We start from the raw sequence: 15,368 nt of genomic DNA on the forward strand, positions 1-15,368 counted from the left end.
GAAGGAAGGATGGGAGAGACCTCTCAAAAAGCCTGCAACCAGCATAGTGGACTATGTACTTGGTCTCCGCTCCAGGATGGCTGAGTATATGGAGAAGGCATCTGAAAACCTTAAGGCCAGTCAAGAACTCCAAAAAGCTTGGCATGACCAAAAGGCTGTCATGACTGTTTATCAGCCAGGACAGAAGGTGTGGGTGTTGGAGCCAGTGGCCCCAGCAGCACTCAAAGACAAATGGTCTGGGCCCCACACAATTCTTGAGCAAAAGGGAGAGGTCACCTACCTGGTGGACCTTGGAACTCCCAGGAGCCCCCACAGGGTGCTCCATGTCAACAGGCTCAAAGCATATGTCGACAGGAAGGACATGAGCTTGCTCATGGCCATAGATGAGGGACAGGAGGAAGAGAGTGACCCTCTCCCAGACCTGCTCACTCAGAATCCTGATGATGGGTCAGTAGATGGTGTTGTCTTTTGTGGCAGCCTCTCTGAGCATCAACAGAAAGACTGTAAACAGGTTCTTCAGTCTTTCAGACATATGTTCTCTCTGACACCCAGTCAGACCAATTGGTGCACCCATGAGGTTGACACTGGTGACAGTCTGCCAGTCAAGAGTAAAATCTACAGGCAGCCTGATCATGTTAGAGACTGCATCAAAACTGAAGTGCAGAAAATGTTGGAGTTGGGAGTCATTGAACCCTCAGATAGCCCTTGGGCTAGCCCAGTAGTTCTAGTGCCAAAACCTCACACCCAGGGTGGTAAGAAAGAGATGAGGTTCTGCGTAGACTACAGGGGTCTCAATGCAGTCACTAAGACTGATGCCCACCCAATACCAAGGGCAGATGAACTTATAGATAGATTGGCTTCTGCCAACTACTTAAGCACATTTGACCTGACAGCTGGGTATTGGCAAATCAGGTTAGCTGAGGATGCCAAGCCCAAGACAGCATTTTCAACCCCTGGTGGGCATTATCAATTTGTGGTAATGCCCTTTGGTCTGAAAAATGCACCTGCCACCTTCCAAAGGTTGGTGAATCATGTCCTCACTGGGCTGGATGACTTCTGTGCAGCATATCTAGATGATATTGCGGTCTTTAGCTCCACCTGGGAGGATCACCTGGTCCACCTGAGGAAAGTGTTAGAGGCTCTGCAAGCAGCAGGCCTCACTATCAAGGCCACCAAGTGCCAGATAGGGCAGACACAGGTTGTATACCTGGGCCACCTTGTAGGTGGAGGCCAGGTTCAGCCACTGTAGAGCAAGATACAGTCAATCAGGGACTGGGCTCCTCCAACCACCCACACTCAGGTTCGAGCTTTCTTGGGCCTGACTGGTTACTACAGAAAGTTTGTCAGGAACTATAGATCAATTGTGACTCCATTAAATGAACTGACAAGTAAGAAAATGCCAAAAAAGGTTCAGTGGACAGCAGGCTGTCAAAAAGCATTCGATGACCTAAAGCAGGCCATGTGCACAGCACCTATCCTCAAGAGTCCAGACTACTCCAAACCATTCATTGTCCAAACAGATGCTTCTGAGTTGGGTGTGGGAGCTGTTCTATCTCAACTGAATTTTGATGGTCAAGACCAGCCCATTGCTTTCATAAGCAGAAGGCTGACCCCCAGAGAGAAAAATTGGTCAGCTATTGAGAGGGAGGCCTTTGCTGTGGTTTGGGCCCTGAAGAAGCTGAGGCCATACTTGTTTGGCACTCACTTCAAGATTCAGACCAACCATAAGCCCCTCTTGTGGCTAAATCAGATGAAGGGTGAAAACCCCAAACTGCTTAGGTGGTCCATTTCCCTACAGGGGATGGACTTTACAGTGGAACATAGACCTGGTACTGATCATGGCAATGCCGATGGGCTCTCCAGATATTTCCACTTAGAACAAGAAGACTCACCTGGTCAAGGTTAGCTTATTGTCCCAAAGTTTGGGGGGGGGGTCATGTAGGAGAGTAGGGTCTGCAATCCTATGATCACCCAGATTTTTTGCTTTTGTTTCACTGGTTTACGACTTTCTCTGGCTGTGGGCCTGCCAATCAGACCCACAGCCTGGCTGTTCTCTCTCTAAATTACAACATGTACCCTAGGTGCATTTACCAATTGGTACTGGGCCACCTTATCAGACCCTGTAACTCAGGGCATAGGTGTACCCAGGGCCTACCAGGGGCTGAAGCATGTATTATGCCACCCCTGGCTGGCCTCCTAAATTTGACACAACAGGCTGCATGACAGCTGGGGCAAAGTCGTGTAATCACCCTTTGCTGTAGATATAGTATACCTATATCTAACCCTAAAAATGGACACACAGATTCCTATCAGTCACTCCTATGGCAGGCCTTGACAATCCTGAAGGCAGAGTGCTTGGAATCGTGTGAGATGGTGCTCTGGCATGAGCTGAGCCTGTCTGCAGCTTGCGGAACCAAGTCCTAATAGCTGTTCCATGATAACGCATACCATATACTCTTAAGTGCATTATAATCCTCGCGGTTAAATGCTATCTTTGGTATTGCTTTATCAAAACATGTCGAGTAAGGTGTCATACGAATTGGAATACTAACCCCTCGCCAATTCTGGCGACGGGGTTAGCATTCCACCCTTCTAGAGAGACACGACATGTGTGTAACTGTGAACCCCGGTTAAAGTTAAACGAAGCCTCAGCTCCACAAAGTGGATGCTGCCACCACAGACACGAGTCTGACCCCCTGCAGCTGGGAGTCCTTCCAGCGAGGGGAGCCTGGACAAAGGGTTTCCTGTCGAGGGCGGTGCTAGCACCGTCCCAGACAGGGTTTTGTGTATCCTGGGTAGGCAGGGCTTTACAGGAAGGTGACTGCTGAGTGGCACCCCGGTGCTCACTACGCATAGGCCGGTCAGAACCAGTTCCAGGGGCACACCAGCCCTTGGCCTGAGGAAAGTCCAGCATGGGAGAGGGGTGTAACCACCCCCCTCCTAGTCCCACCCATAGGCAGGACCTAGTCACCGGGTCAGCCCCTTTTTTTAGTATAAAGATAGGAGCGGGCCCCCTGTTCAAATTAGATCATCTTTGGAATCAAGACACGACTTTCTGCGAAAAGGACATCAAGATTTCTTCTTCAAGATTCTCCCTTGTGGCTAAGGAGTAGTCACCCTGCATCCGCAGGCACCATCAAGAACACTGCGGTCTGCTGCAAGTCCTTCCTCAGGAATCCGACGGCACAGCTCGATGAGACCCGGCTTCCCTGGCACCCCTGACCTCTACTCACCTCTACAGCCAAGCTGAGAACCGTGAGTGCGACGAGACCTCGAGGGACCGACGATCGCCAAGACTGCACGACTTCTTCACAACAAGCCCGCCGAGTGTCCCTCTGGTGAGTGCTTTGGGGTCCGAGAAGCCCCGACCCTGAGCAGCTCCAGCACCGAAGATCAGCCCTCCAGCATCTCCACGATCTGCGTGGGGCCCTTCTGCTTTTTGCTGCTCACCGCGTTGTTTGGCTACTAGCCCGCTGGCTTGTGGCCTTCTGAACGACGCCCGACGACATCACTGCTGCTGGTCTGGTTGCTCCAGACTGGCCCTTGCTTCCTTCTTCAAGAGAAGCACCCCGGACCCTCCTGGTCCACTCCAGACGCCATTTTGAGTCCACCGCATGGGCTTGAATTTGCCAAGGCTTTGTTGCCCAATCCTGGGTCCAGCGACGCCGACAGCTTCATCCATCGTGGGACAGCTCGCTCCTCCATCCTGGTCGCCGACAACGCCTCCTGGTCCGTGAGATCTGCAGAGCACAGCGTCACCCACTCACCTAGTCGAGGTGACTACCATCCGGTGCCCTCCTGGTGCCCCCTGACTACTGGCTAGTAGTCTCGAACTTGGTCCCCTCTGCTTTCAGGTGTCATCTATCTTCAAGATCCAGGCTTGGATCACTTCGAACTCTCTTCACTGGTCGCCTGCCAGCATCTTTCTTCCAGGCTCCTGGTCCGTCTACGAGCATTCCCGACGTCTTTTGAGACATATGCAGCTGCAGCCCCTGGGCTAGGTAACTTCGGCATTTCGGTGCCCCAGCATAGCCTCACTATCCAAGGGTCAGAATCCACTTTCGTTTTCCTCCTACCAGGTCGGGTTCGCCCGAGAACACTAACTCTGTGAAATCTAGCTACCATAGACTTTGTCCCGCATCACGCGTGAGAGTGCCCACTCTGCACCCGAGTCCCCTGGGTCTCCTATAAGTAATCTAACGATTCTATAGTCAAGTCCTAGCGATTCCAAAGCCTATTAGTACTGTACTTACCTGCTAGTAATTTCGCATTCCACCTTCAGAGTATATGGTTTTCCGTGCCCCTCGGGCATTTGTAAATACTGTGCTAACTTAAGTATTTTCGTAAGTTTTGTTTTGTGCTTAGTACCCTGTCCTCATAAAGAGTACAGGGCTGTTGTGATTTTAATAAATACACTGTTTATTTTCATAACACTTGTGTGGTGTCCTTTCACTTGGTGTTCAAGGGGTATATGTGTGGTATAACAGCTGGCTTAACACGCCCTCTCGAGTCTTTAGCCTTAGACTGCTCGTATCCACGCTACTAGGATAGCTGGTCTATAAGGTTGACTTACAACCAATCATCAATAAGGGTTGCTGGACTGATACATAGTGTTCACTAGAATAGTGAGCACTGCATATCAGGCCACCTTCTCACACTGAAGAGTCGGAGATCACTGTTTCTCTGACGAAACAGGTGCGGCTGGCTGTTCTTTGTGCCAACAAGCATTAAAAGAAGCAAGAAAAACCACAGTGAATATTGCGTTTATGTGTTGAATACCAACATACTCCATTTTGACTTCATGTGTGCACAGGACTTTTGCAATTGTTATATGTGGTTGGTTTTCCAAAGTAAGGGGTTAGTAGGGTCGCCCCTTTCCTGTCAGCTCAATAGTAAATAGATCTGTGTCCATTTGACCTCCGTATACCTTGCAGAGCGCCCGTGGTTCCTTTACACTAAAACCCTAGTTCTTAGCATCAAAGCCTAAACCCAATTGGCATCTCTGACCACAGGTCAGCTCCATGGTAAATGGTACCACAGGTACCCAGGGCACGGTGACCAGAGAAGGCCTCTAAGGGCTGCAGCAATTATTGTGCCACCCTTAGAGGTCCTGTACCCAGATACTCACACACTGCCTTACCAGGCAGCGTGTCTTGGTGCATAACAAAGTGAAGAGTCGACATGGCACACATCCCTGGGTGCCATGCCTACAAACCATTGCCCTGGCATAGATCAGTCACCCCTCTAGCTGGGTGCACTATACCAGTGGTGAGTGTACAGGTGCATGAGCCCTGTACCCCTACAGTGTCTAGGTCCATTCTTAGACATTGTTAGTGCAGTTCTGCCATTAAGAGTATATGGTGCTGGGAGTTTGTCATTACGAACTCCATAGCACCATAATGGCTACACTGAAACCTGAGAAGTTTGTTATCAAACTTCTCAGCACATTAAACCCACACTGATGCCAGTGTGTGATTTAATGTAAAATACACGACATAGGGCATTTTAAAGATGCCCTACTGAAACTCAACCCACTTCTAGTGTCCCGACTAAAGTGGCCGCTTAGGCTGCCATCAACAGACATGTTTCTTGACCCCTGGGTCAAGAGCCTGCTGCTCTCGGGGGCCTGAAACAATTCAAATCCTGGGACGAGGTGCCAAGCCTCCTCCCCCAGGATAGGCAGGGTTCACGAAGGGAAGCTTCAAAGGCATGCAGCCTTTGTGAGCTTCCCCAGACCACTTGCTGCTTTCAGTAACGGGTCCCCACTGGTACTACCCCCACTTTAGGCGGGAGAACCGGCGCGAAAAACAATTGAGGGAGAGAGGTGTGCCTACCTCTCAGGTGGGGGTGGGGGGGGGGGGGGGGGGGGGGGGGGAAGAGGTGAAGCACAACTCCGAGTCCCTGCAATCTTGAGGATGGGGGACCCAACCAACCGGGAACAGGCTACTGCCCTCCTCCCACTAGAGGATACCCACCCCAGGAAAGGACCATTGGTCCCTACCCTTTACCTACCTGTAACACCCCTAAATCTAGTATTTAGGGGCACCCTGAAGCTGGCGTCCCCAGATCCAGAAACAACAAGAAAGAAGATAAGGACCGAAGAGCCGTGCAGTGCTAACAAGAGGACGACGCCCACGGACTTGGCCCCAGCTCTACAGGCCTATCTCCCCATGAACCTGCTCCTGCAAAACCCCGGTGTGTCCTGCAGCCAGCAACCTCAAAAACCCCAGAGGACCTGCCTGTCTTCACTTCCAAAGACTGCTTCTCCCGCGAACACCAGATTTGTTCAACTGCAACCTCTGGCAGCAGCCGGAAACCGGAATCCAGCCCACTCTGCACCGCCAAACCCAGCCAGAGTGGAAAAACACCTGCGATCCTGAACATAGATCCGGCGACTCCAGACCTGCCTCAAGCCTCCAGCCGACACCTGCAGTCAAAATCCAGAAGGCCCTCTTAACCGCGACCAGGAGCTGGTAAGATGATCTGACCCCAAAAGGCACCCCTGCACCCGACGCCTAACGGGCTTGTGTGCCCAAACCGATGGTGCCTAACCAACCCCCAACTTACCTCTTGAAGTGGTGGTCGCACACAGAAGTCCTTAGTCTCCCGGTCTGCAGTGCTTTTGCAAACCAGAGGTTCTCCATTGAAAACAGGGAGTCCAACATCAAAACAGCACTCTGCACCCGGCTGTTTGGTTCCACCGCTGGCGCGCGTCACGTAGAATCAAGCAGCCGAGTCTGAAGCCGGAGATCGAATTCTGAAAAACACATCGAGGACACGACGCTTTTACTGAAGCCAATGAGCCACGCAGTAGTCCTACTCTGTGAGGAGAAGTGCAGAGAGTGAATAAAGGAAACGACCCGCTGACCAGACACCAAGGCAGCCATGTGGCATCTGAACTTGTAGTAACGAGAAGTTCAGAGCGCTGCGTCAACATCCAACTAGTGTAAATCGTTGACAGAACAAGGGACCGAGAAAAACAAATAAAGTTCCAAGACATTCCCCGTTCTACCACGCAAGGTAGACAGCAGCACTGGGAAGAGAAAAAGATATACAGGCCACCTCCAGTCCATGTCCTGAGGAGAACCCCAGAGCAATCTAAGTGTTCGAAACGCGTTGACTCTACGCTGGAACAAGAATTATAATGGGTGGTTCAGGGATACAGCCTAAATAATCTTTCCCCGCAACGATACTCCGCCAAAAAAGACAGTTTCTAGTGTAGTTGACAGGCAGGCCCCAAGTATTGATTGGCCGCTTGTTATTGTATATGAAATATCAGGACTGGTGCCCCATGAACATAAGATTTGGAGGCATCCCCCACTTATTTTTCCCTTGTTTATATGGTGTATATATGAATGTCTTTCATTTTTGATTTATGTATATTATATGCCTGCATCAATGGTGTCCAATGTTTTTGATAAGTGTCTCATTTTCGCACATATTGAATTAAAAAAAAATATGAAAAAAGTAAAAAATTATCAGAATGAAAATGTTGCCCGCCTAGGATTATTGGCTAGGTGTGGTGTGAACTGATTGAATTAATTGACCTGAATCTAGGTATCCAGTACCGAGTTAGAAAAGTAACGTAAAAAGTAACTGGACTGTAATTTACTGAAAAGTCTATTAATTTCAATGTACTGTATTTGCTAAGTATTTCAATCTACTGCAACCCCTGTAAATCAAAGTACAACTCCTATTGGATTTTCAAACAGTTCTACATTCAGTAACTTATTACTATAAAGTATTGTGCCAGGCTTGCTTGGTTCTAAAAATAAAACGGTATATATTTTTATACAAAAACAATTGGCCTAGAGTTCAGTTCTTTAGTGTGTGGATTAATTTGCTGACTGTGTGTACAATAAATGCTACACACTGTCCTATGATACTGCCTTACTGCTCGACCACTGTGCCACAAATAGAGAATAAGGTTCTATTTAACTTTAACCTCTGCCTACCTCTAGGGTCACCTGGACTCTATACACACTATACCTTATTGTGGTGTAGTATATATAGAGCCAGTTTCTTAAAACAGTGTAAACAGCTTTAGTAGAAATATTGTAAATGCATGCAGCCAGGGGTAATTTAAAAAAAGTACTACACAAAAGCGAATGATCACAGTAAGTCGGCTTTGGGAACTGATAAGAGCTCCCTTCGAAGATATAATAAATAAAAGAGATTTTACAACAAAACCTAAAAAAGTAGTGCCATGTGTGGGGTGGGAGTACATACAGTTTGTAAAAGCTTTCATGATGTTATAGCAAAGACAAGTAACCAATATATAGACCATTTGGGAAGCAGAACCCATGTGATCATGTTTCATTTTGCATTTGTTGCGAATATTTTAAAGGGCAAAGTATCATGCATGCAGTGAGGTCACCTTGCGAAAAGGAACTGCGGTCTCAGTAGTTTAAACCTTTGCATTAAAGTACAACACCAAAACCGATTCACAATTTTACATTTATTTAGAAAAAAACGTTCCCCACAATACATTTTACCAAATAGGATTTGGCTTGTACAAAATATATATATATATATAAAAAACACAAAAAACCTGTTCCTGCAGATCGAGGACTTCATAAACATGGAGCACAGGAGCAGAAATAAATATTGTGGTCTCAAAACACATACTTTTCTAGCATAACTTACAAAACAAAATGCCCACACATTTTATCCCCAGATAGCCATTTCAGTCCTTGGCCACATGATCTAAAACAACTTTAGTCATGGATGCCAAAGGACCATTAAATAAACGTAAAAGCACCAAATGAAGTGAGTTTTAACATATAGAAAAAATACTGTGCACATACTATTGCTTTGAACTACAGCCTGTGCACACATCTGTCTAAATGGTGATTCATCTATCCTCGACACGCAAAAACCTCTTTACCACATTAGGAAGAAGTCATGCTTAGAAAAGATTTGTATTCATGATGAAAGTACTGCCAGGGACCCTTTTTACCTTCTTAACTAGTCATAGCTCAACGAGTTATGTTGTTAAACAACAACAGTTCATTACATCTTCCTGTGCAGACTTGCAAGACCCTCGAGAAATGGACCCAGGAGCTTCTAGACCGAACATGGATGCTGGCAATGCATGCGTTCTCGTTAGGTAGGGTCATTATACGTTCCGACCCTTGTTATAAAGAGTTTTGGTAGTAAGAGGTCTTTTACCCTGAGCCTCATCGGTTTACCAGCAAGGAGAGCAGCATGAAGTAAGGAAGAAGTGATCTGTGCAAAATGCTCTGTCCAGATATAATCTTCACCAGACCCAAATTCACACCATCTTTACTCAAGAGATGCAGTGAACGCTGGACAAATCAGGATGTTTTGCTCTAATGATGGACCCGATCCATGGGAATGGCAAATAAGGACACACAAGGAATCAAACTGTAGGTGTATTTTTAGGGGTAATACACATTTGTCCTCATATCACAATCCCCATGGCTTCATACTGAGCCTTAGTGCAAGTCATTCTCTTTGGAAGTTCTTGATTTGCATATGTGACAACTCCCACTATGGGAGCCACTGCTTTTAAGTAATAAAACAAAATCCTGTTAATGCACAACAATTTTTTCCAGCGGTAAATATGTTGCAATGGTGCTTTCTGAGAGCAAATCGATTTCACTGTCCGAGTCTTTATCCTCAGAGGCTACTGAAGGAAGCTCATTCTCTACAGAGGATGTGGTCTCCTGACTAAATCCACACGTCTCTCTTTGCAGTGCCTTCTGAAGCCTCTCAATACCTGTAAAGGAATAAAGTAAACAGTGTTATTGCATATCAGTGAAAATGCATTCTGTCCAAAAGTAGACATCCTGATGTAAATAATAGAATATGCTATTTTTTTACTATTGTAAAGTATAGGGGTGCAGTGAAGTATAGGGGTGCAGTGAATCATGATAAGTAATGCCTTAGGAAGGGTCATTATGCCCCCACCTCTAAACATGGGATTTAAAATGAAATGAAATGAATGAAACTTATATAGCGCACGACTTACCCTGGGGCATCTCAGCGCTTGCTTAGGGAACCCGTCCTGGTATTCCCCTGTGAGATAACCCTGGCAGGGTATCCACAAGGTGAAAGCCAGGCATCCCACCGCGAGGGGCTGTTGTGGAGATTAAGCAAGCTATTGCCCAGAGTCGCAGAGTGTGAACCCGTGAGTTGAGATGGCACCGGAGCGAGAATTAACGAGTCCGTGGAATTTTGAGCCCAAGACCCGCCGAGGCGGGGAATTGAACCCTGGTCCCGGGCCGAACTCAAGCTCCAGGTCTGCCGCCTCTAACCCCTGAGCCACACTTCTCCACTAAATAGCATTTTACGCTCAGTGCATACGCATATATGTTCTGTGCAACCTGTGACTTCGTAAACAGCGCTTTTTTCAGCTCAATTTCACTGTACTGTGGTACTTAAATGGAATTTCAGCTATGTAATGCAGCAATAAACATATGGATCTCTGAGTACAGCGGCTCTAAATAAATCTCCTTTTACACATTGCTAGCATTTAAATCAGCAATCAAACCATCTGGCATGTTTAAGTGGAACGTCCAGCCCAATGAACCATTCTGCCTATAGGTTGTGAAACAAGGTCTGTGGTGCAAGAGTCATACGTTTAATGATATTACAGAGTCGTCTTGATTCATACAAGTGGAGGAGTTACATATGTATTCTCTATACAAGAGCACTTTCAAGGCTATAATATGGTAGTCATGTTCTCAAACACTGGAAGGCGCATTTTGTTTATAGCACAATGTATCAGCAAGATGTTACTTATAGATGCGTGGGGCGCATATTAGTTTTATCTGTATTTAATGGCATTTTTATATTTCTGTATTTACTGGCATTTTTATATTTGTTTTAACAAAAGGTATGTTTACAAAATGTGTTCAGTAAGGTAAAAACGACATTGAAGAGGATTTGTTATAGAGAGAGTTATTTCCCTATGTAAAGAAATGGTTACATACAATCTTTAATGCAGTGAATAGTGTTTTTCTCATTTCAATTTTGCTGTACTGACACCTAGTGATAGAAACCTTAGGATGCCGAACAGTTATGGCTGTGTTCGGTTCCCATAAAACCCTGGGGTCATACCTGTGACCATAATACATGTAAACTAAATGTCACTGTTGCTTTCGAAATTTCCCACATGCACTGCACCCAGTTTAATTGCCTATGGGCACACAGATCACATCGAAAACTGACAGTTGTGTGGTACTTCCATACTCGGGAGACCCAGGGTTGGGGGTGCAGAGGCGATGGTCAGGCCTTGGCCAGGAAACTAAGGGAGTTGCCACAATTTGGAAAAAAAGAATGCTACAAATCTGACAAATGTTATGTTCAGCACATTCTGCTGCTAGTCAGTGACAATAAGGAATGTCTGGCTGGTACCCACCACATTCCTTGGGCTATACAGAATTGGAAAACATGTTATGTTATATGGATTTGTACAGCGCACTAATCACCCAGAGAGGGTAACCAAGCGCTTGGGCAGGTGGATACGTTTGTGGTCCCCAAGGTGCTTATATGAAGAGTGATGGTCTTCAGCTTCTTGAGGAACTCAAGAATTGAGGAGGAGGCTGTGATGTGTTGAGGGAGGTTGTTCCACGTTTTCGGTGCAATGTAGGAGAATGAGCGACCACCAATTTTGCTTCTGTGGATGCAGAGGATGTGTGAGAGTGAGGCAGAGCATAGGTATCTGGTGGGCTGATGCGGCTGTTTATTCAGGTATTCTGGTCCTGCATTGTGTAGGTCTTTGTATGTGTGCGTGAGAAGTTTGAATTGGCTGCGCTCGTGAATGGGGAGCCAGTGAAGCTTCCTGGGGTGGGGTGCGATGTGGGTGTGGCACGGAAATCGAAAAAGACTCTTGCAACAGCCTTCTGGATGGTCCAAAGTCTATGTAGGAGTGGTTTTGAGATTCCAGTGTAAAGAGTGTTGCCGTACTCCAGCCTGCTGGGGATGAGTGCTTGTTTGACAGTCCGTCTGGTGTTCTGAAGTAATAATTTGAAGGTTTTTCACAGCATGCATAGGATGTGGAAGCAGGAGATGGACACTGCGTTGACTTGAGCCGTCATGTTGAGTTTGTCAGTTAGTATGATGCCTAATTTGCTTGCGTGATCTGTGGGTGTTGGTCCTAATTTCATCGGCAACCAGGTGGAGTCCCATGAGGAGGCCTTATTGCTGAAGACCAGCACTTCCGTATTTCAGAGTTGACCTGCAGACAGTTCATTTGCATACAGTCTGCTAAGATGGTCACGCAATTGGTGAAGTTGGGTCCGGTGGTGGTTGTTTTGTCCATCAGGGATGAGGAGTGGGTGTCATCAGGGCAGGTGGTGGTGGTGAGGTCTTGTGATCGGATGATGTTGGCGATAAGTGCCACATGTATGTTGAAAAAGGTGGGGTTGAGGGACGATCCCTTTGAGCTTCCGAAAATCAATTTCATGGTCTCCGAGGTGAACGGTGACAGCCTGACCCTTTAGGTTCTTCCTGTGAGGAAGGATCTGATCCATTTGAGAGCAGATCCTTGCATGCCATTGTCATGGAATTTTCTGAGGAGGGTGATATGGGAGACAGTGTGAAGGCCGCAGAGAGGTCCATGATGATCCAAATGTCATCTGGGGCGGAGTTAAGTGCTGTTTTGGTGCTGTGGTTCTTTCTGAATTGTGATAGATTGTTGTTGTCTAGAAATAGTGAACTTTGAAATGGGTTGCGAGTTGCCTGACGTTGGGCTTCTCAATCACTTTGGTTGGGCTGGGAAGCAGGGAGATGGGTCGAAAGTTGCTCAGTTGATTCAGGTCAGCTGTGGGCATCTTGAGGAGGGCATTGATTTCTGCAAGTTTAGATTTATCTGTGAAAGTGACGGATGTGATCAAGGTGTTGATGTGGGTGCAGGTGGTCCTCATTGGTGATGTTCCCAGCTTGTAGTTGTGATGGAGCATGGTTCCGTTGGGGCTCCTGAATAGATGGTCTGCATGATTGCTGCAGTGTCATTTCTGGTGAGGGTTGTCCATTTGGTCATGTGGCCTTCTTGGGCGGTGGTGGGTAGGTTAGCAATGAGTGCTCTGGAGTTGGGTTGGTGTGCGAAGTTGCTGTAGATGTTTGTGCTTTTGCTGTGGAAGAAGTTGGATAGGGTGTCTATGAGCTGTTGGGAGACAGCGATGTTGGTGACAGTAGCTGAGGGAGAGGTGAAATCTTTAACGATCTAGAAGGTCTGAGCATCTGTTGGGAGCTTCCTTCGATGCAGTCCACTAATAATTTTTCTTGGTGTCTCTTATTTGCTGATGATAGTGTCGGAGTACAGCCTTGTAGGTAGTTCTGTCAGTGGGGTTGTGGCTGCCCATGCTTTTCCTTTCTAGCGGTTTACAGTGTTTTGGAATTCTTTAGTGCACTAGCTGGGCCTGCTAGTATGATCTACTATGCTGGTTGGGTTTTATGGGTGCCAGGAAGTCCCCGCAGTTCTTGATCCAGTTGTTGATGTCCTTGTCAAGGTTGTCTGTGGGGTTAGGTTGATCCATGCCGAGTGCGCTGAGCCAGTCTGTTTGTGACTTTGCCTCAGCTGCGCCTTGGAATGCTGAACCTGGTAGGGGTGTTGACTTGAGATGTGTTGATTTCAAAGTGCATGATAAAGTGACCCGTCCAAGTGAGCAGTGTGGTGGAGTTGTATTTAATGTGACCACTTGTGGTGAAGATGGGGCCCAGTGTGTGTCTTGTGGTGTGTGTTGATTCTGGGACGAGCTAGGTGAGATTAATTTTGCTCAAGCTTTCGAGTACTGTGAATCAGGTACTCTTTCAGTCTTTCGGGTGAAGTTGAGGTCACCAAGGAAAATCTAGGCTCTGGGGTCAGGGGTGAGCAGAGAGGGGTGGGGGTGGGGGGGGGGGGGGGACTGGGCGGGGCGGGGGGACCGTGACCCCAGGAGTACAGCGGAGTATCGCTGGACAGTGATCGGACCAGGATTCCTGGCACTGGGCACAATCCAGGAGCAGACAGGCTTGCCTTTGGCGTGCCCGCTGCGTCTCGTGGTGCAACTACCATTAGGATGGGGAGAATGTTTTGGCCGGAAAACCAGTAACCCTGTCCAGAAGGATGATAGCAAATTTAGTAATGTCGCTTCCTGTGTAGGTGGATGAGGAGATCCAGTGATGTCACTTCCTGCGACGATGGGTTATGGGAAATGTAGTCCTCTTGCTTAACTTCTTTTAAAGACTGTTTTGGCAAGAAAACCAGAAAGGTCTTGGATGATGGGAAAAGTGATGTCACTTCCTGTGCAGGTGAATGAATAGAGATTCAGTGAAGTCACTTTCTGTGCTGATAGAAATAACAGCTTTTTTACTTTTATTATAGTCCTGAATTCAATACCCGTCATCAAATGGGCAGTGCTCCATACAGTGATTCTGCCACAATTCAGTGATCTGCGCTTATATTACATCATTGAAAGTGCACACTACATTTCCTAGGAAAACCCACATCTATTTGGTACGGCTAGACTTTGGTCATTCAGGTCAAAAGTAAAACCTCCTTGTTTGATGACACAGGGTTTACGTTTGTCCATGTGATAAATGCAACAAAACATTGTGCAGATATTTTCATTCTTTCAAACAAATTTGCTCATTATAACTATGCTTTTAAGCTGCAATGACATATTGATGCAGGGTTTGTAACACAACACAGCCTTACATCTGTCAAAATATGCATCGTTTTTAAGTGTGTGAACAACATATCAATTTTTAGGTCTAGCATTTGAGACAGAGCTTTAGCCGTTACCATACTATTGTTTTCCCTAAAAAATAATCATACATTATATACATAGTAAGAGAGTCTTTTGGTAAGTGGGTTTCATTATTAGTGTGTTAAATTGCCCTTCACACTTTGCTACCGTCCACTTCCAGAGACTTAATGTGCAATAGGTTAGCCACATTACCCAATGGCTCCTTTCAATTTGAGTGTCTGCACAAAGTCTGTGCAGGTTGTTGACATCTGCCTAAAATATTACCTTTCTCTTCCGTTTCGGAATCAGTTCAAATTGTGTTTTTTTTTTTTATATTAACTTATAATGGCAATTTATTTTGCCTGCACTATGGGTGCCAAGTTAGATGTTGATTTATCTTCTTGTGTTTTTACATTTGCTGTAATGATTTTTAAGTGACACTGCAACAGTCTAGGTGGCTGCAATTTTGAGTGCAAGGCTTGGTAATGGTTTAGTCTGGTTTCCTCAAGAAAAATAAAATGCACGGAACTGAAAAGATTGTTCTTAAAAACAACACTAGTGAAATGGTCAACACAGTGCATACTCTAAATAAAAAAAATTCATTGCAAGCACAAGACAACCATGTGTAGGTGGCTGCACATTATTTTCCATATTATTTTACGGCACAGGCTT

At 46.4% G+C, this 15,368-nt stretch overlaps 1 protein-coding gene across 1 annotated transcript in view; it reads right to left on the reverse strand.

Moving 5' to 3' along the window:
* Window positions 1–8,443: 8,443 nt before the first annotated feature.
* The window catches only part of LOC147688955 (1-aminocyclopropane-1-carboxylate synthase-like protein 1), a 72,491-nt gene continuing 65,566 nt past the window's right edge, over window positions 8,444–15,368 (reverse strand). Inside the window, exon 14 of the mRNA XM_086941861.1 lies at window positions 8,444–9,742. Within this exon, the coding sequence (XP_086797987.1) occupies window positions 9,555–9,742 (188 nt within the window). The 3' untranslated portion in view covers window positions 8,444–9,554. The remainder of the gene's footprint in view (window positions 9,743–15,368) is intronic.

Source organism: Lissotriton vulgaris, chromosome 10, assembly GCF_964263255.1.
Source record: "Lissotriton vulgaris chromosome 10, aLisVul1.2, whole genome shotgun sequence".
NCBI classification, from domain to species: domain Eukaryota; kingdom Metazoa; phylum Chordata; class Amphibia; order Caudata; family Salamandridae; genus Lissotriton; species Lissotriton vulgaris.